General features: G+C 48.0%; 1 protein-coding gene across 8 annotated transcripts in view; it reads left to right on the top strand.

The window, feature by feature from the left end:
• Positions 1-16,065, top strand: part of nav3 (neuron navigator 3) — a 131,340-nt gene that overhangs the window by 52,383 nt on the left and 62,892 nt on the right. For 7 of the 8 annotated variants that reach the window (XM_062483752.1, XM_062483751.1, XM_062483753.1 and 4 more), the window contains exons 5-7: positions 3,380-3,551; positions 9,388-9,456; positions 14,467-14,609. In XM_062483752.1, the coding sequence (XP_062339736.1) occupies positions 3,380-3,551; positions 9,388-9,456; positions 14,467-14,609 (384 nt within the window). The remainder of the gene's footprint in view (positions 1-3,379; positions 3,552-9,387; positions 9,457-14,466; positions 14,610-16,065) is intronic. The other variant, XM_062483755.1, reaches the window with a different exon arrangement.

Genomic DNA, 16,065 nt, shown 5'->3' with positions numbered 1-16,065 from the left:
CTCTTTATTAGACAGTTTCAGCAGATGTCAACTTAACAAATTACACACAACACATGCTCTTTAAATGGCCCCATTTGAGCTTTTCCCACATTCCCAGTTGCCACTATTATGCAGATATACAGCCTTACTCTAATGGTGCGACGAGTCAACTGTTATTGAAGACCTGTGTCAGTTGCCCTAACCTCGTTGTGTTCTACTCCCCTCTGAAGTTTGATGGGGTGAGGGTGCCCTTGACCTCCCTAGCAGTCCAGAATAGCCCCTCGGCTCAGCACTCTGACTGACAACTCTAAATTCTGTTGCCCCCCACCTCTAAAAACAGCAAAGTGACTTTGTCAGTTCGGAATTTAAAAGGGGTCTCTAAATATACAGGCTATTGGGTTACTCTGCATCCCCCTTCCTGTTACTGGTCATGGCTTCCTTTACAGGAGAGGTGCTCTACTAGGGTGTGTGTGTGGTGTGTGTGTATGTGTGTGTGTGTGTGTTGAAAAGGCCACTTGGTCCTCAAAGCTGTGAGTAGAACGTTGGTGTAATTGAATTATCCGTAGGCTTTACACACACACACACACACACTTTAGGGCGCGCATAAGCTTGTGCTTATAGTTTTACGAGGCGTGGAGCTGAAGAGGGGGAAAAAGGGACGTTTGATGTACTTGGAGGGTTCAGGATTTTTCCAAGGAAACAAACTCGTAGTAATAATTTCTTCAGAAACTCCGAAAAGGCGTCTTGTGGGAAATTGCGACCTCAAATGTGCCAGATGTATCGATCTTGTTTGTCACATGTGCCTCAAAGCCCTGAAACACCCACGTCGGGACTTCACAGAGAGCCAGGAGCAACACAGCCAGTCATCTCCTCCCAGCCAGAAGAAGAGACACACTCCGAGCACTGTTCCATGAAGACCGCCCCTTCATCTTACCGCTCCACAGTACTCTGCCTCCGCCCGCTGACTCTACAGGTTGCCATTCTGGTTAGAACAGCCCACGCCTGCCTAGTTCAGTCCTCCAGGGTTAAACCCCTCCAACCAAAGCCCCTTTTAAAGCAGGTGTGAACCCCCTAAAACTCAACTTCCTGCAGCTCATAATGGAGTACAGTGAGGGGTCCGCCTCGATAGGTCATTAAGCGTGGTGTCACTGCAGGGTCAGGTCAGTTAGGGGGAACTAACCCGGGGTAGGCCTGAGGACACTGCCCCACAGGCCAAGGCTAATGACTGGCCCCTTGATGTCTGTGGGCACATATGCCTGTTGAAAGCGGCCTGTTTTTGTGGGCCGGTTAGCACTTAAACACTTCTCCGTGACGGGTCAGTGAGGGCGCACGCTCTCAGCCTTGACCTCCTGTAAAACTCACCCACTCTGCCTAACCCTTGGTTGGGCACAGGCAGACTAGTCGGCTGGTCGACTCCAAGAACATCAACAAGTGACACTGATAGAAGTACCTGACCGACTGACTTTGTTTCTACATTTTAGTGAGTGAACTGAACACTCAAAAGGGTAACTACATGGGAAATAAAAGGTGGAATGACCTTATGTGAGTACAGCTCTGAATAGGCTATCTATACCAAGCGTCCTCTCTCTATGCTCAGTGTTCACATGCCTTTGGTTGTGAGGGTACGGGGATTTTGGAAGGAGGCCTAGACCAAGTCAACGTGCGCCCCAGAGATTTAACTCTGGAAAGATTGATTGGGTCGGAGGGAGAGGTCTAGCACTCACATTTCTCTCAATACCTTCCCTGTATCAGTCAGGCCTGGTCGAACCTTCAGCACACTTCGCTCTACCTCCTTCCGGGCCCTTTGTGGCTCATAAAAGAACCCCCCCCCCCCGCTTTCCTCAGAAAAGAGAAAAGGTTCAGTGAAACCACGTTTACCACTTAAAAGTCTCTCGAAGCGAGGCCCATTTACTCTGACTGTTGGCCAAGGAGAAACAGCAGCGCAGTGCCGACAGCCCTTAGCCCGCACCGCTTTCAAACTGGAAGAAGATATTAACCCACTTGTATGAAGGGAGCCAATAGAGATTAGCTTAGCATAACTAACCATTATTTAGTTAAAAGCTTGGCCCGGTTTGAGGAGGAAGGGAGCAGTGAGGCAGGGAGAGACAGGAGATCTAAAGATGAGTTTGTGGTAGATCATAATGGCTCAGCTACACTCACAAACTGATACCAGAGGCCATGTTGTCTTGACTTTTCCATGCACCAGAATATGAGCTCTCTACACGTCAGCCCAGCCACCATAACTTTGTTCAAAGAATTTGTTACATCTTTCAATTAATCAGAAGAAACTGTTTGTCATTTTTATCAAATGCCAAATCAAAGCCAGAGCCAGATGAAAAGATAAGCGGATCACGTGGTTCTTTCAATCTGACGCTTTTTATGTTTCAATAAGTTTGTTGCTAATAAACTTTTTCAGTTCCATAGTACGATTGTTTTCATTGATCCTGCCGCATGTAACTGATTGATTTGTAGAATGAATCGACAACATTGCTTTTTTGTTTAGCGAAAACAACAAAACTGCAGTCGGGACTTCTGCGCCGAACAATATAAATGACCGCCGCATTGAGCCCGGAATCGAAAACTCTGAAGATTAATCTTCTTCAAAACTTTAACAATCTGGAAACAGCAGGAATGCGGGTGGCCAAGGAGAAAGTTGTGCCCCAAATGAAAATAAAACGCAGCGTCAGCTGATGCAATCTCTCAGCCGCCTTCTCTGTGTCAGCTATTAGAAACTACTATTTAGGTATAAAAAGCCCATTTCACAACTGGATGCGCTTGTAGCCCACAGACCACACACACTAACCAAGTGTAGTTTACATTCTGCAATTTCCGATAATGCAATCATCATACGTTTATTGTGTCCGCCAGAAGATCTTATGTCTTTGTTTTCTTTGCCGAAGACGATCATAGTGATTCTGACATCAGATAAAATAATAGATTCTGTACAAAAAGAACATCAACATGTTCACCTCTTGTGACTTCAAAACAATTCTTACTGTAAGTTAAATTGTTGGCCCAATAATGAAGACATACTGTACCAAAGTCATGGATACTGTGTTAGGAACCACACCATCAACCTCCTTTCTGGTTGAAAAGTCCATTTTAGATTACTCATTTCTACTGTACTGACAAGGCTGGCTGTCCACTGAGTTACTTCCTCATTTGGAGACAAAAACATACTGTATCGACATTTCAACTGGCAGCTTCCTTCTTTATCTGAGCTGGGAAGGTGAAGCAGTTCTGGGTTCATGCAGAGGCTTTCTTCTGCTGTCCGGTCTCAACAAAGACAAGGACCTGGCAACCCACTATCCTATCATCGGCCAACTCTTCGGCACTGTATCTGACACCTAGCCAATCAATGAAGGTGACATCCTTGTTTCCTCCGTCCGTCTCTCAACAGAGATCCGGAATGGGAATCTGAAGACCATCCTGGGGCTGTTCTTCATCCTGTCCAGGTACAAGCAGCAGCAGCAGCAGCACCAGCAGTACTACCAGTCTCTGGTGGAGCTCACCCACCAGACCACCGGGGCGGCGCCAGCGAGCCCCCTCAAAACGCAAGAGATGCAGTCCAGGTGAGTGAAGCTTGTCTTCTGGTGTAATATAGTGTCATGCATCCCATGGGGGGGATTGTTATAGCTCAATGGTGGATAAACGTGTCCGCTGAGTGATTTAGCCTTTATCAGAAGCGACATACGGTGCAGGATTTGAACCTTGGTCTTCTTGAACAGCAGACAAAATCTCTGCCACGGCGCTAAACCACCCTCGTACCTAACTCTCTTTTGCTATACGGATTCGTTTGTACGTGTGTGAAGTAGCTGCTTTGGATAAAAGAACATCGATATCATTCTGGTGTCATTTATGATCAATGGAACATTTCATATTTGTTGATGCTTTCATCTCCTGCTTGCAAAGTTTCGCCTCTTTAAAGCCGGTCTTTGCAACAGCTGGCCTTAGCAACGTGCATGAAAATAGAGATCCTGGATTCGGAGAACCAGTGATGTCATAGCAGAAGTGGGTTCTGCTACAGATAGATGTAGATAGGCAGTAAAAACAGGAAGACCTAGCCCTGGGATGTAAATAGACAAGACCAGCATCTGAGGAGATGCTAACATAGCACACATGGGTGGCATTCTCCTGCCCAGATCTGGTTACAACTCTGCAGAAGGAGTGTGTGTGTGTGTGCACTCGTGTTTGTGTGCACGCGCGTGTGTGTGTGACCACTGAGATGTAATCTTTCGAGTAGTCACTGTCATCATTTGAGAGAGAAAGAGAGAGAAATACAGATTGAGAGATGGGGAGAGAGAGAGAGAAGGAGAGGGAGAATGAGAAGGATAGACCCTCTAGCTTGGTGTGTGTGTGTGTGTGTGTGAGAGAGAGAGAGAGTGTGTGTGTGTGTGGGGGGGGGGGGTCTGAGCGGTCACAGCTGCCTACCATTCCTCCCTCAGCTCCTGTGGGAATCCTCCCAGCCCTGACAGGTGGTGGCTGGACCCTGCAGGCCTCCGCTCCAACACAAGGCCCGGAGCCCGGCATTCCAGCCACTCTGCGGCTGCAGCAAATCTAGCAAATCTGCCGCATGCCAGACCTCGGTGATGTCACACAGAAGTGGGCCAAGAGGCCAGGGGGCCAAAAGGTCACAGTCCCATAAAGCCCCAGCGCCCTTTCAGTCTACTTGCCCAGTAATGTCTGTCTCGCCTCAGTGATAACTAAATCAAGCCTGGGGACTTAGGACCTAGCAGAGGCGATGCTCCATGGTCTTTCCATGAAGAAGGAAACGATTGTTCTGGAAGTGTCTGCTGTGGTGAGGTTCATGTTTAACCAGATACGGTGTGGGAGATAGTGTTACTGGCCTGAGTAAGAGCATGGATGAGCCAGAGAGATTGTGTGTGTGTTTGTGTGTGTGTGTGTGTGTGTGTGTGTAATGAGGCACAAAAGAAATCCAGGCCTCTCACAGCGTAACCATTGAGAACCGACACAAAATAGCAGGCCAGACTGTAGTGAGAAAAGGTCAGTAAGTTAATCAGCCGTATGCAGCAACGACAGTCTAGATAAGCATACAGTTGTATCTGTCTGAATCTCTTATCCCAAAATATAACACAGACTTTATTCTGCAGCCACTAGGCAAGTACAGGGCCCAATTAACCGTCACACAAACGTACACCCAACACACACACACACACACACACAGACACACGCTCGGCACTTGGCCCCCTAATATTTTCAGTTGTAGCACTGAGGGCTTTCTATAGCCAGCACCTGCTAGAGCCGAGGCTGACTGGTGGCTGGAGAGGAGTGTGTGCGTGTGAGTATGCGCGTGCGTCTCCGTCGCCTTGGGGACACACCCCATTGGTTAGCCCGACTCTCCGGAGCCAGGGGGGGTCTCTACATGTGGAGGGTAGAGGGGGGCTGTGGATGGCGTTCCCTCCCACTTCCCTCACCATGTCCCGTGGTGAACAAGTTTACCCCCTCGTGTCGCGATCCCGCCTGCCCACTGTCAAGCCCCGGGAGAGGGAAAGAGAGAGAGAGAGGAGAGGTCTGCTTTGTGGGAGAGACCACACGCTGGCCAAGCCTGTCCCCTCTAGGTACAGTAGGGTGCAGTACAGTGCGGAGAACACAGTGTGTGTTCCCTGGCAAAGGAGTGTGTGTAGTCGTGCCGTGACTTCAACGGCTTCAGAAAAGAGGACCTGCTGTATTTGGACTGAGATACTGTTGATGTCATCATGAACTGGTAGGCAGAATAAATGTTAACGCCGATGCACTTTTGCAGTTTTTACACTGTCGTTAGAATATGTGTAGGATATTTATGATGACGTGTTGAATTTTGCAAGGGGATGCATGGCAATTTGGGCTTTGACATTACAACAACTTGGCATCAAACTAGGAGAACGCTTTAGGCTTGATACAAAGTCATGAGCATTTCTAAGGTATCTCTATCCTTTGTCAGTACTTTAATTGTGGACTGTGTCCTCAAAGGTTTAAGGCTGTCCAGCTGGAGTGATGGAACTGAATAGGACCTGTTGGTACTTAAATCAAGAGCAGGAGAGTCACAGTACAGCCTGATGCAACACAAAGTAACATGTTGTAGGAGGAGGTGGGGAGCGTATTCTCTTTCTGGATGTATTTTTGGAGCGACGGAGACAAGTGGAAACCTGCTCAGAAATGAGCCTTGTTAAAAAAGTGGAGATTAGCCTTGTTAAAAAGTAGAGATTTGCCTTGTTAAAAAAAGTCGAGATTAGCCTTGTTAAAAAGGCAAAGTCAGATTTCTCCCAGCACCTGTTGTCAACAGATAACAGAATGGGTGTAGTTCAACGGTAGAGCATTTGACTGCAGATCAAGAGGTTGTAGGTACTGTACAGTACTTGGTTTTGGATTAAAGTGTCTTCTGATTATTACTATCAGTCTGTCTATATCGGAGGGAAGTAAAGCTGAAAAGATTTGTGTATATCTAGAAGGGCAGCGCTAGGTTCCAGGATGGCGTGTCAAATATTCTGGACGCAAGTCCTGTGTCTCAGTCAATTAGATTTTACCCTGTGATGTCTGTATGAGTTAATTTGACCTGACGTATTAAACGGGGGGGGGGGGTCCATCTTGCCCTCATATGTGGAGGTATTTTTTTAACACATGAAAATAACTGGAGCGGTCGTGGGCAGGGTTCTAACCCTGGCTTTCATGTTCCAGTTCATTTTATAAGAGGAGGCGGGGGAGTGAAAATGTGCAGCACAGTCCTTGTCAGCTGCGCTTTGAGCTTCATGCGCTGCGGTGTGTTTTGAATTGACGCTACTGAGCCGCCGAAACTGCGGCCTGAGGCTGCACCAGTTGCTCAGGCCTCTATTTCTGTGACCTCTCCTGGGTTCGGGCCGCAATTACTCCTCGCTGGTCCTCGTCATCGCAAACTTCTCGCTGCAGGAGGGCCCCTCGAATGTGAAACTTCAGGAGAAAAATAGAAAAGATTCCCTCCACAGAAAAAGAAACGTTAATCTGGCCCTCTGCCCCCACACCGGGGCGGAGGAACCCTGTGTGAGAGTGATAGGCTCTATTAATCACAGGGGGTACTCTGCTCTGGCCCACTCGGCCATCTTCTCTTCCCCTCCACAAAGGATTCTGGGAGGAAGTGGAGAATGGAAGATGGTAGCAGAAAAAAGGAGTGACAGACCTTTGGTCTGGGGGTGTTTAATGAATGCCTTTTTCTTTAATTAATGGATGTGGCAGAGGAAGAGTAGGTGTCGAAAGAGGAGGAGAGGATAGAGTGGTCTTTGGTGTTTGGCATTCGTTAGCTTCCTGTCATAATGTCACACATCTCACATTATCACGACAGCGAGAAAGGACTCTTCAGGATAATGAGAAACCGGCTGTATGGTTTTAACATTAGCTTATTAGCATTAGCAGCGGTTCCATGCATAATGGATTGTGCCAAGGTCAATTAGAGCACCACAATGACTCTGCACTTCCTCAATATTAATTGAAAATACTGCTTATTGTCCAGGGAGAGGCAGAGTCCACAGTTGCCAATGGTCAGTTGGACAAAAATTCATTAGAGTTGGGGCTAATTTGAAATAAGGAGCTTGAGCTACGCTATGCAAAATGATCCATATCGGCCTCATTTCCTACTGGGAGTTAGGCCAACAATGCATTGATTATTACTCTCTTGCCCAGTTTTAATCTCAGATGAGATCTATTCAGTGGTACTAATGAATACCAATTTGAATTAACGTGCAATATAAATGATCTTATTCTCTACAGACAGTGTGGTGACTAGCAAACCAACATACTCAGTTTTAAGTTAAAGTTAAGTTCTACAGAATATTCTCTTCCTGGTTCTGATTCTACTGGGCTGGAATCTTCAGATATGTTCAAGGTAGGGACAGTGGCACCTGGGAGGAAGTAACGCGTGACCGAGACACAACCAGGACATTTCGATCTCCTTAAGCTTGTCCAACCAGGCCCCTCAAAAATTCACAGCATGAATCCATATTTCCAATTTCATGTTATGGAAATCGAGCCAGAGGGACCTGCACTGACACAGTGTCTTCCAGCCTCCATCTCCTCCCCTTGAGCCGGGCTGTCAGTCAGCCCCGGCAGCACTGGGACTGCACTGTCACTCACTCTTAATAAGGCAATTACTGGGTCTGACAGCTTCTTCTAGCCATCACCACGACAACCTAAACAAACCGCAGGACCGCTGTCCTGGGAGTTGACCTCGAGTCTGACCAAACTGTGGACAGGCCTGCTGTTGCTGTGTTCCTGTGGTGTTTCCAGTCAACATGAAACGAGGAGCATTTGTTGTGTCTAGATTTTTCTAGCCACTATGAGAAGATTAGTGTTGGTTAAAATGACTGCTGTCCCTTTCCTATCTCTATTTCTCTCTCTATCTCTCTCTCTCTCTCTCACCCTCTCACCCTAAACAGAAATACTGTTTTCAGCCAAACTCTTCTAAGTGGCCTTACTGCACAGATGTCTTCTGTTTCTGTCGTCTTTTGGTTAAGACCCCTGTGCCATAGTAATCTATGGAAGACATGGTATAGTTTCAACAGTTTCTAACCAGGTCCTTGATCTGTTGACTCACGTTCTTGGTGCACACGTACGCTAATGGTCTCCGTAGTTACAGTCAGTGAATTGTAAACGCAGAGGTCAAAGTGTTTCATCCGTCTTGACCTCCTAGAAGCATTGCCCTTCAAACAGAGCCTCCGTTCAGTAGCCTGGATAGAAGCACATGGTTTCCCAAGTCTCTCACCATCGACCACCTGGTCTGTAAACCGGGTTATTTACGGCATGGAAGCACTGAAGCTATCCCTTTGTTTCATAAAACATCCCTTTGTTTCCTTTTTCATCCACGGCAAGTTCCTTAACTGTTTCCTGTTGAGCGTGAGCGCGGAGGCCCACCGGCGCAGGCTTTAATTCTCCCAGCGTGACTCAGGAGTGGTCCTCCCGTTGTAAACGATGACTTCTCCCCGTGGAATTTCCTACGCCTGCTCCGCGTGCGTTCCCGTTCCCTCGCCCTTGTCGAGAGTGATGCGTATTTATTTTATTTTTTTTACGATTTGAGGTCAGAGCTTAATTGATTGTGAGAGTTTGTCAAAGGGGGGAGGGGGGGGAGAGTTAGCGGAAACCTTTGCGGAAAAACGCGATGAGTGAAAGGCGCGAAACGGGCGAGGAAACGAGGGGGTGAGGTCCGTCATGTGAAGCGAGGTATCACACGGACCATGTGTCCTCTCTCTGACTCATTCATTAAGCCCTCCGTCTCCCTCCGTCTCCCATTGCCCCGGCTGACTCTCCTTATTGCATTAACTGGCCGTCTCAAACACGCCACAGTTTGGAAACAGATTCCATCAGGCCGCCGGTCTCATTCCTCGTCTCTCTTAGTGTTCCTTCTCTGGGAGTCTTAGTCTCTCTCTCTGTCTGCTCTCTCCACAGTCTCACAGCGAGATATGCAAGTCCTCCAGGGCACAGTGGTATAGGAACACCACAGAAGAAGAACACAAGGTATGGATATGCTTTTTATCCTTTAGCTTGTACACGCTTTGACATCAAACCATACTGTGATATTGACAGTAAATTGTACGTTATCGTACTGGCTGTACAGCATATCAGTCCTTAGATTGAAGGTGAATCTACTGTTAGGAATTTGAGGATGCATGTGACACAGTGTGTGGTGTACTACCAGAAACAGTGCTCATTGACCACAGACGTCATGGATTCTGGGGTCGTGTGTATCAGTCGTGTAACTCTAACCCCTGGATTACACGCCATTATTTCCCACAATGCATGGTGCCAAGCACAAACGTACACACAAAACACACACCAACAAACACAAACACACACACACACACACAGAGCCACACACACAACCACACCACCAATACAAACACAGAGCCACACACAGAACCACACCACCAATACACACACAGAGCCACACACACAACCACACCACCAATACACACACAGCAGACTACTACAGTTGTCTGTCTCCTGGAGCATTTGTTTCTCCTTAGCAGTGGTGGGAACCAGCGTGTTGGCGAATAGTTTTGTGCCATCCCCCACCAAGCTATGTCAAGCATGTGCTGAGCCGAGAGGGCGACCTTATGGGTGGTATCCTGCCCTCAGAACTGACTCAGTCGGAAAGCACAACAACGATATCAGAGTTCCGATTCCGAACGTGGCGCATTCTCAGTGGCTTTCCCGCTCCTTCCAACCGTTATAGCAATTTAATTGGTGTGAATTCTCTGTAATTCTCCCCTTAAGAAAGGCTATCGATTGAGCACAGTAGCGTAGACTCGACCAAAGTAGTTTGAAGAAAGTTTCTTTCTTGGCCTGACCCTGCTCTCTCGACATTAATTCATCTCCCTGTTACCCTCTCTCTCTCTCTCTCTCTCTCTCTCTCTCTCTCTCTCTCTCTCTCTCTCTCTCTCTCTCTCTCTCTCTCTCTCTCTCTCTCTCTCTCTCTCTCTCTCTCTCTCTCTCTCTCTCTCTCTCTCCCCCCCCTCTCTCTCCCCCTCTCTCTCCCTCATTACCTTCAGCTAATGACATCGCCCTAGCCTCCGCCTGCTCCTGCTCAGAGCTCTGACTGCCTGTTAGTTGGGCCTTCCTACGGTCACAGTAGGGTATAAGCTGTGTGGGAGGTTTGCTGTGTGTGTGTGTGCGTGTGGTTGTGTTTGTTTGTGTGGTTTTGCCTGGGTGTGTGGTTGCGTCTGTGTTTGTGTGTGCGTTTGCTGGTGTGCGTTATTTGTGTGTTTCCGTGGTTGGGTCTGGATGTGTGCACGGCTGTGGGCTTCGCGTGTGCGCGCGTATGTGTTTGTGAGAGAGCCCCCTGCTCACGAATGTGTTCCATGTGCACGTGTGTGTGTAGGACTGTGCGCTCTGGTACTGCTGTACACGTGTGTGTGCGTAGGTGTGTGCTTACTCCGCGGGGGGTCAGGGTCAACACCGTGGGCCGTCCAGGGGGGCGGGGTCCCACCTGGCGGGGAGCCAGCGGCGCTCGTAAAACGCTCCGGCGTACAGGACGAGTCTACGGGGCCTCACAACCCGCCGCCCACAGACCTCACGACCTGTGGGAGTCGGCCCCTCCGCCTCAAATTAAATTAGACGGACTGGACAGATTCTGTGATGCAGATTGATACGGGAAAATAAAACGCATGTGCTCATGCCATGCTCATGCCGTGCTCACGTCCCGTCCCGTCCCGTCCCCGCACTCCTCACACACACACACATCCCTCTATTTGACATGAAACGCAAGTTGATGAAGAGTCCAGGTTTCATTGGATTATTTTCTCGCTGGTAGAAATTATGTCTCTTGAACGCTTGCCAGCAGACGTAAGTCACTGATAGGTAGGTAAAGACAGAAGGCTGTAGTTTTAGTTTGTGGCAATAAAGTGGTGCTTTGGTTCCTGATTTACTGCGCAGAGCGGCCTCAAGGTCGGAACAGTTGTTTTATTGTGGAGTACTGTAGTACTTTGTACATAGTAATTATATATCAACAACAGTACTCATTGGGGGGATATGGCAAATAGAGTTTCAGAAAGCAATAACTGCTACCTACATTGGGAGATCTCCATTTGATTTGTTTGTGGGCTGTTTTATGACTACATGAGCGTGTTTAGATTTGTTGTTTTATATCGAATTGCGTCAACCGATTCCCAATTGCACTTTGTCATTTGTGTGTGTGTACGTGTATGCACTCACATAGGCTTCTGTCAGCGTACATGCGCATATTTGTTTCCTTTTGGTGTCAGTGTGTGTCTCTTGCCAAACTACAAGCCCTAACTTTATAATGGCTGTATCTATATTCAGAGTATCCGCAGCAGGGGGCGATATTTGACAGATTGTCAAGAGCCTGCGATCCAGCTTACCTGTCCACCATGGTAATGAGGCCAGTGAAGCAGGGGTAATTGCCCTGAATACAGAGCAACAGATGCAGCAGTCCAGCTGCTCACAAAACTGCTCTTCCATTTGACTGACTCCTCTGAGCCCCTTGTCGGAATTGCCCTGGCCTCCACCGCACCCCACCCCCTCCACACACACACACACACACACACACAATTACACAGAAGGATGTCCTTGCAGACGCATGCATTCCCATTCCAGTTTGAATGCGGTCGCACACTTTGTCAAACACACAGCCGTGCACACACTACAGTAGGTAATGGTCCGAGCATATGGCAGAACCTGCTGTTGGCGTTTGCAGAGGAAGGGCCCCACACAGGCAGGGCCACGAGGGCCTTATATCCTCTGATTTTACCACCTCTCTTCCTCCCTCTCTCTCTCTATCTCCTTCCATGGGAGTGGACCCATTGCACGTTGTCCGTCAGGGAGGCAGGTGTGAGTGATGTCAGCCTTTCCCCTGTCCCTTCCATGAAATCTCTCTTATTTACCCCCCTGGGTCAACTTCCAGATGCCCCTCCTGTCAAGACTCACCCCCCCCCCCTCCCGCGCCCTCCCTCCTCCTCTCCCTGGTCAGAGGGCTGTATGAGAACGTCTGTTTCTACATTCTGTTGTTTGTCCCATCGCTGCTCTGTGAGAATGTGTGTGTGTGTATGTGTGTGTACACACGTCAGTCTGTGTGTGTGTGTACACACACACACACACACACACACACAGGCAGACATCCTGTCAATTGGGAGCAGTTTTCCCTGCCCGTGACTGACAGAGAGAGTGATGTGTCTGGCCACCCTTCTCTTCCTCCCTAAAAATAACACAGGTCCTCCGCCGCCCTCTGGCCCAGACATCACGTATACATCTTAGTTAGCGCCGAGCCAAAAATCGATGCTTCGAACGAACACATTGCTATTTCCCGAAATGGCATCTTTCTGTGAGCTATTCTTCAGATGTATTCCTGCAGTCATAAGTGTATCATGAGGATGAATGGGACTAGAAGCATAGCTAAATGACTTGAATCACCTCCTTACGCCTCAGATTCATCAGCTTCGGTCCATTCATTTGGTCAGTGACCTGAGGTGAACTTTGATGGCCGTCTCGTAGCCAGTGGGAAAAAGTCTATGGGTCACCGCCCTGCCATGGACACTGGTGCGATGCATCGATCCTCTTGTTTTCAGATCTGTAGAAGACATTTCTATTTGCAGGGAATGACAAAACTATTGATGCTAATGTCACTAGCATGCATTGTTTGTTCCACATATAATGTAGTTAGGGCAGTTCCAAGGCCATTGAGGTAAATGCTAATGTTTGGGTTCTACAGGGCTTCTCTGACCCCTCAGCTGTGTGTTAGCCCCCCCTCTAGCTCACTATAAATCTTCTCCTCTGGCTGGTTGATGTGCTGTTGTTAAGTATCTGTATTCAGAGGTTACAGCCCCCCAATTATTTCTCTCTACTCCCCCTTTAATTACAAGCTTTTAGGGGTGTATTTTTGAAGGCCCAGACATTAATTAGGTGGAGGCAGGAATCTAATGATGCGGTCTAACCTTGTAGCTGTAGGTTTGTACAGTGGACACAATTATTGTTTCAAGTTGACAGCCTTGCATGCTTGCCAGATAGTGGAAAAGTATTCTACTTTGAAGTGGCATATACTTCCTCCATTACTGTAACCACAACATAGTGTTGATATTTGGTTAAAAGTTTGATTTAAATGTCATGAAGTCTTTCTTTAATCACAACTAGACTTTTTGCATTTTGAGGATTAACCAAATCAGTGTATGTTTATCGGAAACAACAAAGTTTGGAGTTTCCAAAGAGACCTCTCCGTAACGTGACGTTGAGTCACTAGGGTTGTCTGACATGACCATGTTTTCCCGGGGCCGAAGAGGATTTATGGATTATATTCCCTTATAAAAAAAATAGCTATAGACATCTTGGTCCCATCTGCAGCAACAACAAAAAACGAACCAGATTTGTTCACAGAAAGCGACTGAAGCTGTATTTAGAGAAATGAGCATGCGTAGGGAGACCACACAGTCATGACGAGTGAGAGGCCTCTCTGTTTACCCAAAGCCATATGCACTCAAGTGACCACCTGTACTCAAGCACCGGCCTTGCTTCCTGGGGCTGAAGCCATGCTGATTAGTTAAGCCCGGTGTTGTGGGTAGTTGGCAGCGTGTTGGGGTGTAGGGGCAGCGGGGGGACATGCTGTGCGTGTCAGCCTGGTGGCCTGGGAAGCGGGGTGGCGTGCTTTAACAAGTCTCTAATGAGATAATGCTGTTGCCTCCCTCCTCTCTGGGGCTTGTGACTGTATTACTATCCAGCTGTGGCTTCAGAGATAAACACCAGCTTTGGACAATCTGTCCATAGATACTCAAGACTGGAGTCTTAAGACTGTGTGTGTGTGTGTATGTGTACTCTGTGTGTGAGTATGCATGTGTGTGTGTCTGCTCCTGCATTCCTGAAGGATTGTACAGTACAGTTGCGCTGGGGCGTACATTCTCCAGAAACGGTGTGTGGTCCCGTACCGCGACACAAGGTCTCACACCCCTTCAACACTCCCCCCCCCCCCCGTGTTCACAGCCTGTCCTCACCTCGGGTGTGTCTCTCCCTCCTCCTCCCCAGGTTACCAGGGCCGTCCAGGGGGCCTGCTGCAGGCAGCGGGGCCTCCAAGACCCAGGGATCCTCCAACCTCAACAGAAGGAGCCAGAGCTTCAACAGCATCGACAAGAGCAAGCCGCTCCAGTATGCAAGCGGCAACGACAGAGGTAGGCTAGCCTGGAGGCTGGGGATCCTAACTACCCACGTAGAGCGTTTAGTCAAGCTAACAGCTTGTTAGGCCTGTTTACAACACTGTAGCACTGTTGGTCTGCTGTGTTTTATACATCGTGGACTGCGTGCTGTCAACATGTTTGTGCATCAGTGGACTTTTGTTAACTGAATTTCCAGAATTTGTCTTAATAATGAATCACATTACAATAATTATTTTTTTAAATATGAAGATTTAACATGTTTTGGTTAGAGAGTATGAATAGACTGCAGTTTTATGGGAAAGATATATATTTAATATTTTAGGTGCATTTTACAGTCTGTCCACCTGGTGGTGCCACTGATAAACAGAAAGGACAGGGGAAGCATAGGTCAAATACAGGGAAGTATTTCTGTTAACCAGTCTGCTGAATCATTCCTGGTCATTAATTCCAGGAGAGTTATAATGTATGCCATTAGCGAGGAGGTAGTGCTTCTCACAGCATGACAGAGGGGCTTGTTGGAGTGTGTGTTTGTGTTCTACTGTGAACCCACCAGGGGGATTATTTTGAGGTGTTTGTTGAGTAAGAGTGTTTAGAGTGTGTGTCATATCTTGAAATGAGTCATTCCTTCAAGAAGGTTGCTATGGTTTCCCACTCAACCCTTTAGGTTTCTCATGTATTAGAATTTTGGTGTTAAATATTGTTCCGTTCTGTTAAAGTGTTCACTCAGACCGCAGTCAGTTCTGCTCTGTGCAGGATCCACAAACCCAGGGCCATATATCAGGCTATGACTCTAAATCAGTTACAGAGAGGAGGAGGAGGGTGGGATGAAGTGACTTGCGAGAAAGAGGTGTGACAGAGTTCAGGAGCTGTCAAAGCCATCCCTGTCTCCCTCTCGCTCTCTCTCTCTCTCTCTCTCTCTCTCTCTCTCTCTCTCTCTCTCTCTCTCTCTCTCTCTCTCTCTCTCTCTCTCTCTCTCTCTCTCTCTCTCCTTGGCCCTGTCAGCCCAGCGCTCATCGCTCTAACACCACACATCCCTCCCTTTCCGTCTCTCTCTCTCTCTCTCTCTCTCTCTCTCTCTCTCTCTCTCTCTCTCTCTCTCTCTCTCTCTCTCTCTCTCTCTCTCTCTCTCTCTCTGTCTCTCTCTCTCTCTCTCTATCTATCTGTCTCTCTGTCTCTCTCTCTCTCTGTCTCTCTCTCTCTCTCTCTCTCTGTCTCTCTCTGTCTCTCTCTCTCTGTCTCTCTCTCTCTCTCTCGCTCGCTCTCTCTCTCTCAATCTCCCCCTTTCTCACTCTCTCATCCTTTCTCACTCTCTCTTTCATCTCTGTCTCTCTCTCTCTCTCTCCCCCCTCCTTTTTCGATCTCATTCCCTCTTTCCCACACAACCATTTTATGGAGGACCCATGATCAGACAAATAGGTCAGCATCCTGCTGTTTGACTTGGCACCTCCAGCCTGGTAGATTATCCCCATAC

The sequence above is a fragment of the Osmerus eperlanus genome, chromosome 17 (assembly GCF_963692335.1).
Source record: "Osmerus eperlanus chromosome 17, fOsmEpe2.1, whole genome shotgun sequence".
Taxonomy (NCBI): domain Eukaryota; kingdom Metazoa; phylum Chordata; class Actinopteri; order Osmeriformes; family Osmeridae; genus Osmerus; species Osmerus eperlanus.
The sequence above is the reverse complement of the archived record's forward strand: the minus strand, read 5'-3'. Positions and strand labels throughout refer to the sequence as shown.